Here is an 18,443-nt window from a genome sequence, read left to right on the forward strand (position 1 = left end):
TGGAGTTTTTTTTAAATAGAATTTGTTTATACACACACACACACACACACACACACACTGGCTGGATCCAAAATACAACGTTTAAACTTTTAAAGGCACATATCTCTTAATAAAACTTTAATAGAGTTCATTTAGGGAGAATTTGGTAAGATCAGATAAATTTTTTAAAAATGCTAGAAAAATGCAAGCTATTGTATCAATCTGCATAGGGATACTTCTAATTTGAACAGCTTTCCCTTAGAGTTCTGGCTATGTTAGTTTATTGTTTTTGTGAGAGACAAATGTCATCATAGTTTGCTGCTAATGAAACATGGATTGTCTCACTGTTTAATTATAAGAAATGCACAAGGATAGTACAGGGTTATCTTTCCCAGTTCCTCTTTCTTAGAACAGGCTGTTGTAGACCGATTTTGATTTGAGAAAAATATAAAAAAAATAAACATAAGAAACTATGCTATCCATCACAAACTCCTTACTTAAAAAAACCTCCCTTTTTACCTCGCATGGTCCTGATACAATATTTTCAGCCCCAGCACATATTTCAGACTCATTCAAAGTCACCTTCCCTTGATGATATTGGCTGCACTTCTCATTCCCCATAATATAGAGATGTGCTACTCGTAACAGACCATCAGAGTTGATCACTAGAATGGTGCAAAAAATGTACAGTTAATGAGCACAGTGTAAGGTAAGAAAAATAAGAAACAAATACAATTTTTTAATAAAATAAATATGATATTGTCTTATCTTTTTAAAAATAGCTTACATCCAGTGTAGCCCCAGCCATAAACACTGCAAGTGGTTTTTTCAGGAATCGTGCATCCATAATTAGGTAAATCAATTGTACTAACAAAATCATCCAAGACAGCAGGCCTGAAAAGAGAAAATATAATGGTAAGTACCTTTGACTGAATTCAACACAAAATTAACATATTAAAATGTAGTGTTAATGTTTAATATGATATTTAGAGAGAAAAGACAGTCATTTCTTTTTAAAAAAAGAAAAAGGGAGTGTCTCATATATAATGTAAAAATTTCAGTAGGTAGTAGAGAAATGAGCTATTTATTTGCTAATATTTAAGAATAAATGATCATTGCAGTTTTTTAAAAATCATTATTATACTTGTTAAAGTTATCAGATAATTGTTCATTGAGCTTTAGTTTTAGAGCAGGCTGATGAGACTGTTGGCTCAACTTCATTTATTCATTTTTGCAAATTCTGAAAATGCCTCTCTCTCTGTCTCTGTGTATATGTGTATATTTATATATTGACTCACATATACACATATATAAATATATATGACATGTGACATATGATTTTATAATAAATCTACGTGATAGAAAGAATAGCCACATAGCTGAAGAAAAAGTTTCAACAATTCCAGTCTAGGATAAAAATACAAAACCTTCAAAAGGAACTAACCTAGTAAGCTTCAGTAATACCAGATCTGATCCTTCAGGCCCATATACCAGCTGGGAAACATTTAGAACCTGTTTGCGTTTCTCATCTCCTCTTCCATGGACATCATGAATCCCAAGCCAAGCTTCATAATCTTTCAAGTCTTTGTTTCTAAGTGAGAAATTAAAATGCAAAATGTAATTTTAAATTATGTAATATTATTCAGATTTATTGTTATTTTAGCTTATATAAATTTAGGTTATTTCAGGGCAGATAAATAACCTAAATTTGAAATATGATTCAAAGTATAATAAAGAGGAACACATTTGTTATGGGAGACTATGCAGGCATATAAGCAGAAAGAGCTTTTAAATTGCTGAAATTCTAAATGTCTATTTTTTAAAAATTTGATTATGCTTGAAAGATTCTCAAAGTACCTTACAAAAATTATAATTCTACTGCAAATTTTCCTTTTTTATCTCAGCTGTGTATATGCTTGGTTTGTTAATGGAGGTTGAAGATTTATACTAACAAATTCAAAGTGACCTTGATGAGAATCAGGAAATAAGCTTAGAAATGCTGCCTCCTTATCTTTTTGTAAGGCTAATTTTCATTGACAATTATCCCCAGTCTGTTTCTGAGGTGGGCTCTACATAAGAAAAGAGAAGTGAGGATGGAGAGAATTGCGTTGATAATTCAGAAAAAGAATTTCTATGTAGTAATACAGAGTGCAAGTAGGAGGTTCGGGTAAAAATTACTTACATAATTCTGGCAAATTTTTCCCCCAAATGAGAGTAATGCCAATTGTGGAAAGAGGTGGACAGAAGTAGTACCCAATAAGTAAATATCAATTAAGTCAAAGTAAGTTTTGTAAGCTAAATCTAAAAAAAGAAATTTATTTGTTCACCCCATATTGCTGAATCTAGTTATATGAATACACATTCTAAGCCTAAAAGCTAAGTGGGAGCCATACATATCTTCAAATGCTCAAAACAAATATTGGTTTCAGAAACACTTTACCGAGCAGGGAAACATTGTCTTGCAGTAAGAATCCAACTTTCCTTTATCAATGATCCTCCGCAGATATGTTTATTTCTATGAGAAAGAGGAAAAAAAACAAGTAACATCTGTGCAGAAAGCATGCCTGCTAATTACTGCAAAATCTATGGCTCCATTTGTTAAAAATAAATGCATTTGAAAGGAAAATGTAGAAATTAACCCAACTAGAATAAAATGAGTAGTCCTTTTAATGAGAAGGATAGTATTTAGTGATTGTAGCATTAGCACTTTTTTTTAATAATGTGATTACAATTTTATGAATTCAACTTTATTTTTGTATAAGGAACCCTGTCACTACATAACAACATCCATTCTCAGCACACATGTTCACATGTGTGTGTGTCTATCCTTGTGAGAGAGAGTATGTGCCATAAATACAGGATAATTAGAATACATAATCACAAAAGAACAACAAAGCAATGTAGATCTATTTTAAATTCAGTGTTTGATATGAAAAATGAAATTTGGGTTTTTATTAAACCCTGAAAACTATCTGGTGGTAGTAATGTATAAAATTGTACATTATTGTCTTCTTCTTTCATTACCATTATATAATTCTAATATGTTAACTTAGAATACAACTGTTTGAGCAAATTTATTAGTTCAGCTTAAGACTAGCAATATAATATTTCATTTGTAAAATTTCAACCATTGTGCAGGACGTATCATCTAGGAAATTATAAAATATTTATAGAGAATAATAAATACTAGTACATTTATTTGATGATATCCAAAATCTGTAAATCTATTATGTTTTGGCCAAGAAATGGAAAAAGTACAACTTTTCACAACTTACATTTCCAAAGAGTACAGATGTTCAGAGCTTCAGAAGGCAAGAGAAGAAGATTCCCAGGCTAAGACCACAGTTATTTACGGCCTGTGCCGCACAGGATGTTCAGAGCATATATCGAGTTTGAATTTCTATTTCTCTCAGTACATGTTTTGAAAGAATAACTAAACAGCTGTTGTTACTAAGAACTTGGATTTAAAATGAAAAATATTTTTTTCTAAAAGTTTATAGTTTCTGATCTGATGAAAAACAGTTTCACTTGCTTCTCCAGGGATGGAGGCTTTCAAAGAAGTGTCCTTGTACATTCTCCTATTGGCAATAATAAACTCACAAGTATAAGCCTCTTCTTTTTTCTGGAGTTATAAGATTTGCAAAAAATCAATAATTAATTCAGAGATGTGGATTCCTGGAACATTTTCTATAATAAATAAAATGAAACATTCCCTCCAAATTTTATAGCCTTCATTAAAGCTTTGTATTGCACAATGAGCTTTAATATTCTGGTGAGTCTCACAATTATATTTCAGAGCTACACACCTAGGACAGCTATGCTACAATTATTGACATAAACATTTATAAAAGTTGATGAGTTACTCCTTAAAGAAGGACATCCTAAAAGAGAACTTTAGGCTATCTTCTACCTAGTATTTAAAGTAACATATATATCAAAGGATATAAACTCCATGCTTCCTAAGAATTGGCTTAGTCATAAAAACCCTCAGTTTCAAGTTGTCTCTATTCTACTTTAATGCTACTGTGATTTGATTCTGGTAAAAGATACCCTTTCTTTCTCTATTCTAGGAGGCTAGAGGTAAAGGAACAGGGAGGGGTTCCAAAAAGAGGAGATATTCAAGTTGGTATGTGAAGAACGAGAAGGATTTTCCAGGCATAAAATATGGAAGAAGAAAGCTGCAACATGCAGTGGCAACAACAGCATAAAGGCTTGGAAAGAGAAACATGGGTTGTTGAAAACAAAGGAAAATGTGGCAAGAATTAAGGTGGATTTTAGGGTATGTTGCATGAAGAGGTTCCGATAGAGATAAATATAGACAAAGATATTTTAATATTCTCATTACCATATGGTATATATATGTAGTGTATAGAAAATTGCAACATCAGATTTTAAGTTAATTCCTATTTTTAATATTTAATTCTCATAACATAATTACTAAGCTTAATTTTTGTATAACAGCATATTTTGCAAAAAAGAAAATGTCATTGATTCTAAAGAGCATAGAGAGAGATTTGTCAAGAATTTTTTATCCACAGTGAATATTATAATAGCAAGACTATTCCACTATCAATATAGTTTGTTAATTTTTTTCTTAATGATAAAATATTCTAGAATTTAAAATTATTACCATTTTTCACTAGGACAACAATGAAAAAGTCAGAAGTTAAAAACAAAATTTCTGATGCAATCATGCATAGGCTTATAGAAAATAAAATCATAATATCCTAGATTGGGAAATTAATAACATATATATTACAGCTACTATGGTAATATAAAAGTATAAGTAGGTTCTCTGCGTTGTCTTTTGCTTAATCAGAACTGAAGTGTCACTTAGAATCAGGGACAATGTCAACACATATGGGACCTTTGTGAACATTTAAAAAGGCGCTTATCTGGAGGCATAAATGGGAAAATCCAGGGCTCTTTGGCAAGCATTATGTGATCAGTCCTCTCTTGTGCCACTTTCAGATGGGTGCCCGTGTGGACAGTACAATCTGCATGATTACACAGCCCCATACTGCTGGGAAATGACTTTTGCAAAATAATCCAAAGACATGTGATTTGTGTCTATTAATAATTACCTGTATTTCAAACTAACCATCCATCCCACATTTGTTCGTGTTGGAATTCCATTTACAACTCGCAATTGTTTTGTTTTGGCGCAAGATATTACAGGATCTAAAAAGAGGACCAAACATAACATTTTGACAAAACATTTTGAAATAATCAGTGCCTCTAAGCTTTCTTAAATGCAATGGTAACTAGACAAATGTAACTGATATAATTGTGTCAGAAGAAGACTTTGGGGGAAAAAAAAAGATAAGTATTATGGCTGGAGGCCCCAAAACTCAGGCCCCAAATGTTTTCTATCCTCATCTAAGTAGACAGAAAAACTAACCAACTCAACGTCAAACAGTATTGCCAGGATAGCGAGAGGGCTTTGCTCTCCTAGCACTAATAAATTCTTCAGGTCTAACACTAATTGTATTTTCCTCACCTCCTCAACATAAAATGGAACAATGTTACTTATACTGATTTTTTCTAAATGCCAATGGAAATCAATAACCTGAGTGAAAAAAAAAAACCAAACTATATTTAGTTTTTTACTTCTGAATTTGTACAGTAAGAATAGAGAGACATTTTGAACTATGTTACTAACATTAAATTTATTGAAATTGTATCCAAATTACATAATTATGATGTCCAAATCATTATATTTAAATGACATAATACAGAATTCTTTGGAGTAAACTTTTTCCTGACCCTCCTCTGTGTTTCTTGCCTTATCCTTTCTACTCTTGTCCATGGTCTAAAATAGATTTCCATTTGCTTCTTCATCCTGGGGCACAGCAGGTAGTCTCTTAAATCAAAAACCTTGAGTAATTTCCCTCAGCGCAAGAAATACGTGAAAATCAAAAACAAGCAGCTCCCAACAGATTTTCTCAAACTGAGGATTAACTTAACCTCTCATATTGTGTCATCTCTTGCCTGGTAGAGAATGCAAAGAGCTTTAGACAGAAATGCTGCATAACTTTCCAACTTTCTGGTTTCACTCTTTCTGACTCTAGCATCCTGATTTAATATAAAGGATAAAGTCCATTATATATATTTTGTCTCAAATTAAAAGTAATATAAATGCTCTTTTCAAAGTGAAATATAACATCTTACATTTTCTGATAGAGAACTGAATTTCGATATTCAGTCTGCAGTTGCCTTTGTAACTCCTGTACACATGCACATAGAAAAAATTTTCTTAAAGATAAAAACAGATTAACTTGTTTTTATGACAGAAGTTAATGTGGTGATAAAATATTCTTCTGTGAAGAAACAATGACATCTTTTCTGACTCATAGAGGCTGAAATGCACCATATATTTTGAAAGATTACTTACGGTCTAAATTGACTATTGTAGGTGTGGTATCACCTTCACCTGTAAAAATAAATATATGCAATATACATAATTCATACATACACATTTCTGTTATATAGCACCAAAGCTATATATTGAAATCTATCCATGAATTTGATAATTTACTAAAATTCTTGACATTTTATTCAAAGATAAAATATAATAATTCTCATTTGAGTAATTGTGTATCACTTTTACTGAACAATATTGAAATTACATGCCTTCTAGTGGTGGAGGATGTGAGGAAAGCTCTGTTTCATGACTGTTGAGGTTCTCAGGTGTATGGTTTAATGAGTGTTGGCAGCTTGAATTACACTGCTGGCATCAGGGAGCTGCCTCATTCTACCAAGCTGCCCAATACTGCACACAAGGAACATTTCACTGAATAAGAATAATGTTTTATTATGGTTTGCTTGGGCCATTCATATAGATAGACTTTTTTCCTGTAATTTGGCCCATTTATATTTTTTCTGAAAATTACTTTTATTTTTTTATATGGTTGAGGGTAACTGAAACTTCATATGCTTCAGAAAACTCTTCAAGAATTCTAGAAGATTGAAATCAACATTACTAATGGACAAAGAGGGATAAAAAAATATAATTATGTTTTGTTAGAATACTTCAAAGATTGATTTTTCCAGATGGTACCAAACAGAAAAAGTATGGAAAGAAAAGAACACTGGAAACTGCAAATGAACTCTATAACTAAATCCTCATAACTTACTCCTTTTTCATAACCTCCCTACTGGAGTTTTATTGTTACAAAGAGAAAGACTTGGAAGATGCTAGGATTTGAAAATACTTATGTAATAATGAATGAGGTACAAGACATTTCCCGGAGTTTAAGGTCTGACTGTTCAGAATTGATGGCATCGAGTTTAGTCAGGCACTATTTGGACCCCGCTGGTTTTTAATCCCTGGAAATACCCTGAGCTCAAATAAACCAGCAACAAAACAGTAATGGCATATGGATTCCTTTGTAACAGATGCAAATTTGATTGTTATTTATAGTGAATCTCAGGAGAATTAATGCATGTTAAAAGGTTTTTATTTATGTTCATTTTCCAGATCTAGCCATTTTAAATGAATAAGGGTAAAGGCGAACGCATAAATTTCGTCATTTCTCTTTCCCTTTAGCTTATCCTGGCGAGGATTTTGTCTTAGCTGAGGTCAGTGTTTTAGTTCATAGTACAAATTAGGATTGAGGCTGTCTATGGTCATTAAAACATCAAGAATATTGGTTTTTCCACTCAAGTCAATTACTTGAAAATTCTAAAATAAAAAACTAAAAATTTATTCCTTATGTTGTTGTGATGAGAAAGACTAGACTATTCATTCTATCCTTAATTGCACATCAAGTTCATAATTCTAAGTATCAAGTTAATAGGTCAACAGAGTATTTAGTTCATTATTTGTACCTTACTAAAATATTTAAAGTTTTAAAAATTTGTAGATATTGTAAATTTGGGGTTTTAATAATTGACAGTTATATTCATTATAAGTTACATTTATGCTTCCCTGTAAGCGAATATGTCTCACACTTTCGAATAAGCTGAAATACCACTTAAAATTAGATTTCTGGAGATTCTGGGGTGGTGGTTAGATTATGAATTTTGAAAAAGAATTTCAAGTTCTTCTTTTGCACACTTTGAGCAAAACTTTGAGAAACTGCCTTCTAGGTCTTTTCCATTTTATCATCAAGTACTGTTCTCACTTCTCTTTTACTTTTCCCCCACTATCTCCACACCAATATTCAAATCTGAAAAAATATATTTGATACAAATCTTATGTGATAAAAATCTTGATTTTGTATTGATTTAACTTAAATTTGAAGAAGGAAAATGTGTTAATGATCAAAGTTCTACTTATGGAAGAATAGGCAAATGTGTGTGTGTTTATATGGCCTCAGGACCAAATATGAGCTCTTACTGAAAACATAGAGAAACCTTTCTTTTAGAAAATTCTTAAAGTTTTGAGTCAAGTTCAAAACTCTATGAACATCACATATTTTTCCAGGCAGAAAGCTATGTTCCCAACCTCTTTATATATTTCAGTATTAACATATATTTGTTAAATGATTATATTTGCAATTATTTACATAAATGTCTCCTCTCTATGCTGAAAATTATTTGAGGGTAAGAAACATTGTTTATATTGTTGTAGACCTAGCATGTTATATACAGATTTGCACACAATAGCAGCTCAATTTAAAATTGTTAATCAATGAATAAATAAATACAAAGTGAGATGGAAGTAACTTGCTCAAGGCACTTATACCAACAGAGCTAGAATTTTTACCCAGGAGGTCAGAGTTGAAGCTTGTAACCCCTACACTCTTAGTAGTTAATACTAAAGATTTTTCTATGACATACTGAATGTGTATGTGTATAAACAAATATATATGCATTTCTACAGTTTTATTTTTGTATATTTGATAATCTTAAAAATATGTTAAATATTATTTTGTAAGCAATTTTTAAAAAGGAATAAAAACCTTTACATATTTTGTAATACAAATGTATAATGTGAAAATGATTTATACAGTCTCTGCAGTTAAATAAATAAGAACTCAAATCTTCTAAAGATAAATTTTATTAGCCTTTCAGCACGAAGAAGTAAATAAATCCTGGATGCAAATATTAGTTAGAAAAATGACAGTGTAAAAATATTTAATGAAATTAATGTTCAGAATACACTGAAATAAAAATGAATTAGGGGCCAGTCCCATGGCTGAGTGCTTGGAGTTCTGCTTCGGCAGCCTGGGTTTGAGGGTTCGGATCCAGGTGTGGATCTATTCCACTCATCAACCATGCTGTGGAGGCATCCCACATACAAAATGGAGGAAGACTGGCACATGTTATCTCAGGGCTAATCTTCCTCAAGTAAAAAAAAAAAAAAAAAGAGGAAGATTGGCAACAGATGTTAATTCAGGGTGAACCTTCCTCACCAAAAAAAAAAAAAAGTTATCTGCAATAGCCTTTAATCAAATGCTAGCAACACCCTGAAGTCTTTCAATAGCACATTACTAACTTTTAGTTTAAAAATGTTTGAAAATATATTTTGAAAACTTTTAAATTATTAGATCTTGTGTCAGTTAAGTTTATAAACCAAATCACAGTTCCCTGAGATTCTACAGAAGCATTTTACTCTCAATTTTATCTATGTGCTAAAACTAAGCTTCTGTGATTTTTACAAATCTGGAATTCTGTAGGGTAAGCAAAAGAACATGTTTCAGAAGCCAGATCATTGACTTTCTTGCTTCTTCCTAGATCATTCGATATTCTATTAGCCTCCATTATGCTTAAACATAAAGACTTTACAAAAGGTACTGTGAGGTAAAACTAATAGTTAGAAAATATAATCATTTAACCAACTAAAAATTTTTGTCTGTGCCAGAGAGGTACATTTGCTTGTTTGTTTTAGTGTTAAAACTTGAAAGGCATCTTCTGTACAAGAACATTTTGAGGATGTATGCAAACGTACGCTAACATAGAAAAACTAGGACATTAGGAAAATACTAATTAATTTGAAAGGCTATGATTATAGTCGATGAAATAAAATATAATAATATGAAATATTATTTCTTGGCAAACATACAGGATGTTATATTATTACAGAGAATTTCTTTATTAAAAATAGGTTGAGAAGTTTCAAGTCTTAACTATAGACATACTTGATTAACATCATATTTAAGGAGTTTGCCAGTTTGCCTTTTTAGGCTAAAATTTCATGAAACATGACTTGTGTTTTCACTTAAAGTGAGAAATTATCTCTTGATTTAACAAACTATGGAAAAATATAGACATGTTTGTATTACAGGTTTTAAAGCAAACATTTTAAAATTTTAAAACATTTAAAATCATTTAAAATTATTTTAAAATAGAAAATCATTTCTTCAATTAATCTCTCTTTTTAAAGTGGTTATTTTTGCTGCTGTTTTCAAGGTGTTTGCTACTGGCTTGTCTCACAAGAAAATAATTCTTAAAATTCTTATTGTCCTTTTTAAAAGTGTGTCCTTTTTAACAAGAAGGTAGCGTAACATAATGTTTAAAGACGTTTGCTGTAAACATAGAGCTATGAGATATATAGTATAGTAAAATAGTCTCTTGCTGCTGACATGGCTTTGTAATGAGGTTTTTTCACTCAATAACATTGAGGATCTTTTCCGGTCTCCATATATATTGCTCTACATCAATGGTTCTCAATGGGGATGATTTTGCCCCCCACCCAGGGGATATTTGGCAATGTCTGGAGATACTTTTGATTGTCGTGACTGAAGGGAGGGTAGGTGCTGTTGACATCTAGTGGGTAGAGGTCAGGGACACTACTAAACATCTTCTGATGCACAGGACAGCCTCCCACAACAAAGATTTATCCAGCACAAAATGTCAGTAGTGCCAAGGTTGAAAAATCCTCATACATTTCCCCAAACTGACTTCCAGACAGACTTTCTAATTCACAATGTAGCACAGAATTGAGAAAGCCTGATTACCCAGGCCCTCACTAATACTGGAGATTAACAATCATTTTCTTATTTTTCAGCCTGATGGGTGGAAATGGTTTCTTATGCTTTTATAATTTTATTTTTTCTTACTACGTTTTAATAGCTTTTGTTTATTAGTTATATTTATTCTTGAAGATTCATTTTCTAAATTATTCTCCTGAGTTATCTCATCTTTTTCTTCTTGATATATAAGAGTTCTTTTATATAAAGTATATCACACGTATATATTTTACATATATCTTTTACTTCACACCCTAATACTCTTTTAATGAAATCATCTTAGGCTTAGAGAAGTGAATAAAATGCTCCAAGCTTCTTAGTCTTGGGGTAAAGAACTGAGAATAACATGGAAGCACCACTATCTCAGGTCTGTTCATGGGTCTGTTAGTGGGCCAGGACTTTGCTGAGAGCTCTGCTACATTCAGAGGCTGAACAGTTGTTACTGCAGGTAGTGGGGTCTTTCTAGCCCAGCCATATTAGAACCGTGGCCATTTATTGCTTCTGGGGTCCAAATGAAAATTTTCTAATTGAGGAAAACCTTCTTTAAAAGGTCAGCAAAATGTCTCCTTGTCCAGAGGAGAGATGAAAAAAAGTGTGTGTATGTGTTGCTGTCTGGAGTGCATCTTCATTTTGGGATCACCTCCAGCCCTGCTATATTATTTCCATCTGTGATTAAGGTATCACTTTGAGGAGACAAAGTATATTTAAAATATATCACCTGAAAAAGATTACTGAATGTACTTACAACGAGAAATAGGGCAATAATCCCAAGGAATGAGAGGATGCCCTGTGTAACACCAGGGACCATGAGCATCATCATCAGGATTCCGGCAGTAATTCTTATTCAGCTTACTAGCGTCTGGTTCCCAGAAGATGTGCCTGCAGAAGCAACAAACTCTGAACATCACAAGATGCTCATTTTGTCTAAGAGGAACAAAAGGTCACCAAGAAGATATAATCTTAGCACATAATTTTCATTATAGATACAACACAAGTTTCTATTTGGTGTGAATTTGGCTTATTTTGTTTGAGATTTATTTTGTTGTTGTTCTTACAGGTTGGAAGCATGGTCTCTAACTCAAGACTATGGGACAGGGCTGCATAATTAGCATAGACAAAATGATGAAATATTTTGTGGCTTTGCTTCACTTTAATAATTACAGTGGCAAGGTAACAATACCTCTGTGCATAGAAATGGAGACACATTGCCAAAAAAAGAGCAGATGACAAAGGAGATCAAGGTTATAAAATGCATAGAAAATACAAGCTACTGCAAAAGTATTTTTTTCATGTTTTAGAAATATATGAATCATCACTAGCAACATCACCATGACAAAGTAAAGAGAGAAACACTGAAAATTGATAATAATGTGCTAATTAATTAAATTCTAAAATTTCACTGGTCATATAGTTGCAAAATATGATTTTTTGACAAATAACTGAGTAACACTTCAGTCTTTCTCATTCTACATCTTAACTAAATTTATTACAAAAGAAAAGCAAAAATACTGTGCATTATTCTTGCCCACTCATACCGTGTCCTCTCATATAACTTCAATATTTATATTTACCTCAAGAAGATTAATGAAGTTAAATTCCACAAAGCTAACCTGAGCAAGCCAAAGAAAACTTACATCTAACTGAATTTGTTTTGGATTATTAATTACTACCATACTCAAATTTAATTAATGTGTCATTAAAAATAATTGAGAAGAGCTTGGACATGGAAACTTAAGGTATCTTTGCAAACTCAGGTTCGTTTTCTGGACAGGAAACACATGTGGCACTGTAGTCCTATGTGCCAGATTTTATTATATGTGATTTGCGTATACTAAAATCTTAGACCAGCCGAATGAGACAGCCTTTTTGATTATGCTATTTTATATTTGAGGAAACTGAAATTCACAGAGGACAATTACTTTGTCTAAGGTCACATGGCTTGTAAGCAGTAGAACAGGAGTTTAAACACATGGCTCTTTCCAGAGTCAGTGCTCGGAACCACCGTGCTGCGTTACGTCCTCACTAGGTCACAGTTTGTTCTTAAACCAAAATGCTGCCATTCAACTTCATCATTCATCAATTTACTGCAAATTGTCTCCAAATGACTTTTAACTCTTTCCAAAGTTAAACCTAAACTCAATGAATTAACTGTTATAACCATTGTGGCCCCTGGTTAAATATGTCACATATTTCCAGCAATATGCTGGTAAAAGGGTAACAACTGGCATTTTGAGGTGTGCTTGGGGTGAGTCTTTGTTACCCTTGCTGATTTCTGTGGTGTAAATACTTCCACCATAAACTACCATTTCCAATGTGAAATCACTGAAGGCAGAGTTGGTACAACTGTATCACCAAAGTCTGTGAGAGCTAGAGCCAATCCATGAGGTTTCTAAAAATTCCTTCAAAAATATCAGTGTTGAAATCAGCATTTAATATTAATCATGCAAATTCCTGCTTTAATGAATCCCTTTAATGCTTGGGATAAAATCTAAACTTCTTAACACAGCTTACAGGGCTTTACATGGTCTTGCCACTGAAGAATTCCTTCTCTGTGGACATTGACCAAATTACTCTATGTTTCAACCTTACCAAAATTATTTCTGACTTTTAAACACTTCAGTCTTTGGGCTTTTGGACAAGCTATTGCTTCTGCCTGATGTACTCTTTCTCCTACACTTCCTCTGATCAACTACTACTTATCGCATATGTCCCAGCTAGTGCCCCTTCCTCTAGGAAGCCTTCTTGACCGCCTAAGTCTGGGTTGCACTTCTTTGCATTCCCATAGCACAAAATATGCTATTTTTCATGGTTTTTATATTATGGTATTGGCATTTTCTGTTTTCTGCTATTCCAGAGTGTGAGATACATGAGGGAAGAATTCTGCTTTTCTTTGCAGCCCTAGAGCTACATTGTCTAATACAGTAGCTACTAGCCACATAGGGCTACTGAGAAATTGGTGTGTGGCTAGTCCAAATCGAGAGGTGCTATAATTGTAAATATACACCCGATTTTGAAGATTTAATATGAAAAAATGTAAAATATCTTATTAATAATTTTCATGTTTATAATATGTATTGAAATGAAAAAGCTTTAGATATGTTGGATTAATAAAAATATATTACTAAAAATAATTTTGCCTGTTTATTTTTACTTCTTTAAATGTGGCTGTTAAAAAACTTAAAAGTACATGGGTGGCTTATGTGAGTGATTGCATCTTTATGTTAGAGAGCACTGCTTTATAACTATCACTATTTGCATTGAAGCAAATTAATTGAAACAATATCATCCACTAGTGAGTATATTTTAGAAGAGGATAAAGCTTTAAAGTTAAAGGAGGACTGGAGGCAAAGTGACTAAACGTCTCTGATCCCTTAAATTCTTATTCACACATACAGAAATATCTTTATAAGATTGTGACGGACCAATGAAGTAACAGCTCATGTAAAGCAACCATGTTGTAGGCATTTGATCAAATGACACTAATTTTTTTTCTTTTATTCTAGTGCATATATTCTGGGGTATTTATTAAAAATCTGTTTTATGTCACAACTATATCTCATACTTCTTTTGTAATTTCAAACATATGAGCAATATTGCTAAAGTGGAAGATAACTTCTTTTCTCTAAATGTATCCAATGCCAAAATATCTAATTCCCTGAAATATATGGATTTTGAGTTACATATACATTTAATTATAGAAAAGTTTTATGTGTCAAAATAAAGCTATACAATGGAAATCTCTCTCTTTAAATTTTTAGTAGTTAAGTGAATATGTAAAGTATGTGTATATATGAAAATGATCACACTGATTTTTCGTGAACTGTTATAAATAATTCATTAATTATGAGAACATAATCATATAATGTACTATTTGAAAAACTAGATTTGCCACTTAATTTTACATTGTCTTATCAAGTTCATGTAATTGTTTTCTTAATATGACTATATCCTCCTTAAAGGTGGAGCCAAAATGTATGCCTACTTTTTGTTAATGTTCCCAATGGCACCTATCACAGAGCAGAACACATAGTAAACACTCAATAAATATGTGATGGATTGAATTGCTTATTTAAAAATTTGCTAAATAGAAAGAAAATGTTAATTGACTTGTACAGAATATTCAATCTAATGTTTTTATTAGATTACTATGATATATAAAAGAATAGAAAGAAATAGCAATGTACATATCTGAATATACCTATCTGCTATCACTACATAATACATATTGAAAGAAATGTACACACCTGTGTAAGTCCTCCATGTTCTTGTCCCACATTGAACATGTTAGTCCCGATCGTGTTTTGGATAAATTGCCCATGTAATTTTTGCCATTCCCACGATAACAGTCTAAACATAAAACATGTAGAAAGAAGACTAATGAAGCATAGAATGAAAATTTTTTACAAGTATATGAATTCATGAAAATCAACATAAAATTAAAACCAAGCACTCTGAAATCTGCACCAATAAAAGAGATTTAAATATCTCAGATTAAAGTATTTTTATTTTTAGCCAAATTTCCTCTTCATTAAAGTGAGAGTTCATGTATCAAATTACAAATTTAAAAAAATCAGAGAAAAAATGAAATGAGTGGCTCTTAGGGACACTAAAAAAATGAGAATTTTTAGAATGACATACATATTTCCCAACATTTTCTTCTGAAAAATTTTACTCCACAGAAAATTCACAGGAATGATAAAATGAACACTCATATACCCATCACGTTTGTCGTGTTCTGATTTTTGTCTTTTACGAGACACACATTCTGAGTCACTCAAGCCAGCTGTTTTGCAAATGCTATCTCATTTCATTTCATCTGATTATTTTTCTCATGAATAAAATCAAGTTAAAGACAGGAATATTGCATAGGTGACATTTTACCCTCTTCAGACCATTATATCATGTGACACGTGACGTCAGTTTATTCCATTGTTGGTGGCGAGTTTGATAACTTGGTTAAGTGGTACAAAGCAAAAACTTGTCTTTGTATAAATGACAACGAAAACATTGTTGGGGATTTGAGACTAAGTAAACATCTTATTGCCAAACAAATTTTCACAAAATGGCTTAGCCATACTTTGATTAATTGTACATGAATCATTTATTACTATTCTGGTTTTAAAATAGTTATTTTTCGATTTCTTTATCTATTAGTTGTCATTCTTCTGTAAATGACAGTTTTTCCTTCTCCCTTACTCCTTCCGTTTAAGCATTATCGCTACTAGTACTAGTGGTAGCAGTGGTAGCAGTAGTAATACCAGTGCTAATAGTAACAGTACTAGTATAAATATGGACTCATGGATTCTCTTTTTATTCATCGTTATATGTAATCTATTCCTGTTCATTTTGATGCTCAAATCATTCCAAATTTAACCAATGGAAGCCACTTTAAACTGGCTCCTTTGTCTTTTGACATGTCCCACTTTTTTTCAGTTGGGCAATTTGTATTCTATTAAACATTGATAAAAGTGTCCATAGTCTTAAATTTTTTTTTGAGGAAGATTAGCTAACTTTTCAAAATCACATAAAGAAGTCAAGTTCTTCCAAATATGTAAGTTGTAGTTCTACATTTGAAAAGAAACACCATTCCATATCTTGAAACAATACCACATATTTAAAAAGTGACTATCTATTAAACATTCCTAATTTTTAAATGAATAAAACCCGATTTGACTATAAAATATTATCTACCAATGTACATTAACATTAAGATTATTCTCTGTTTTAAACTTGGTAAACCATGGTATATTATCATTGGTTTTAAATATGCTACGTGGTTATAATAAATAATAGGTACAAGTCCCAATAAAAATTTTAAAGGAGTAACAATTTGTTCAGGAATCAGTTAACATAGTGAAAAAGAAATAAAATAAGTATATCCAATAGTTATGTTTTTGTATCCATGGATCACATTTTGCAATAACACTATAAGAAATTTAAGCTTAAATATAAAAACTAAAATAGGATTTGATACAAATAATATAGCAGTCATTACTGTATACAATAAATTTTTTTTCAGAAATCATACACTTGCAAAATCTAATACTTGAACCTATGCAGAATATACCAAATAAAACATTTTCCTCTAGCAGTGCTTTTTTTTTTTTTTTTTTTTTTTGTATTAGGAAAGATTAAACTGTTAGGTAGTAAATTCTTTAGATAGGCTCTTACTGAAGAAAGCAATTGTGCAATGCAGCTTATTGGTACTGCTTTTTTATACATCTTCATTTTTTACATCTATGTTTTCTGTGTTGGAGGAAGAGATCATCCTCACCACTACCACCTTTTATTTGAATATGGGCTATGAGCTAGCTTTTTTCCCCCAGTAAACTTTTTATTTTAGAATAGTTTTCAATTTACAGAAAAGTTGTAAATTGGTACAGATTACCAACACACAATTTCCCCTACTTCTAGCATCTTACATTAGTCTTATAGATTTTTCACAACTATTGAACCATACGGATGCATTATTATTAACTGAAGACCATATTTTGTTTACATATTCTTAGTTTTTACCTAGTACCTTTTCTCTGTGTGTTCTGGGATCCCACACGATACCATATTACATTTAGTTGTCATGTCTTCTAAGGCTCTTCCAGATGTGACAGTTTCTCAGACTTTCTGTTTTGATGACCTCAACAGTTTTGAGAATTGGTTAAGTATTCTGTAAAATGTCCACCAATTGAGTTTGTCTGATGTTTTTCTCATGAATAGATTTGGGTTATGGGTTTTTAACGGGGCGACAAGAGTTTCTGAGCGCTTCTTAACTTGCTGGCAAAAAATATTCTAGGTTCATCGTGTATTTTTCTTGTCCCAGGCCTGGAACCATCAATTTCTCCAAGGAGCCCTTATTTATTTTAGCGATAAAAAGTCAGTAGCAGATAGAAGTGGGTGCCAGGGGGCTCATTGCTATTTGGTACCATCGTTTCCAGTCTTTTTCATTTGATAGAACTGAGCAATGTTTGTGTGTGTGTGTCTGTGTGTGTGTGTTTTCAGAGTAACCATTGATTCCTCTAACTCCAATCCACCACCGCAGAGTTCTTCCTTTCCTCCATTTCATTTGCGTATTTCCTTTCTCCCACAGTGAGAACTCTGATTCTGGGTAACAGCAATATGTTTGCTCATTTTCTTAATTCTACAATGCACATGAAATAATTTCAAAGCTGCTACATCCTAATACTAACAACAAACGTACACTTTAAAGTTTGAAATGTGTTTACAGTTATTTCACTTTACATATACCTAATAAGGTTATATGCAGTCAGAAAATTGTGCCCAAAAGTTATCTGGATTTTTTTTTCCTTCTCTGTAGTAATGGTATCCATTTGATATACAGATAGGCAGGCACATTTCCATGTTTCCTTCTATTATTTTTGAGGTTACTTTTTGAATATTTAAAATATTAATATCAGTTAATGGTCAAAACTATATGAAAACGTGTACTCAGAGAATTCTCATTTTCCCTTCTGCCTCCGTGTTTATATTTGTACCCACTACCCACCATTACAGGAAACTGATTTAATTAGTTTCCTGTTTATGGCTTCTGTG

At 32.1% G+C, this 18,443-nt stretch overlaps 1 protein-coding gene across 7 annotated transcripts in view; it reads right to left on the reverse strand.

The window, feature by feature from the left end:
• Window positions 1-18,443, reverse strand: part of HGF (hepatocyte growth factor) — a 75,039-nt gene that overhangs the window by 5,855 nt on the left and 50,741 nt on the right. For all 7 annotated transcript variants that reach the window (XM_070264456.1, XM_070264454.1, XM_070264457.1 and 4 more), the window contains 8 exons: window positions 15,140-15,242; window positions 11,641-11,774; window positions 6,374-6,412; window positions 5,064-5,160; window positions 2,420-2,494; window positions 1,424-1,570; window positions 767-873; window positions 499-644 (listed from right to left, as the gene is read on the reverse strand). In XM_070264456.1, the coding sequence (XP_070120557.1) occupies window positions 499-644; window positions 767-873; window positions 1,424-1,570; window positions 2,420-2,494; window positions 5,064-5,160; window positions 6,374-6,412; window positions 11,641-11,774; window positions 15,140-15,242 (848 nt within the window). The remainder of the gene's footprint in view (window positions 1-498; window positions 645-766; window positions 874-1,423; window positions 1,571-2,419; window positions 2,495-5,063; window positions 5,161-6,373; window positions 6,413-11,640; window positions 11,775-15,139; window positions 15,243-18,443) is intronic.

The sequence above is a fragment of the Equus caballus genome, chromosome 4, assembly GCF_041296265.1.
Source record: "Equus caballus isolate H_3958 breed thoroughbred chromosome 4, TB-T2T, whole genome shotgun sequence".
Lineage (NCBI taxonomy): Eukaryota > Metazoa > Chordata > Mammalia > Perissodactyla > Equidae > Equus > Equus caballus.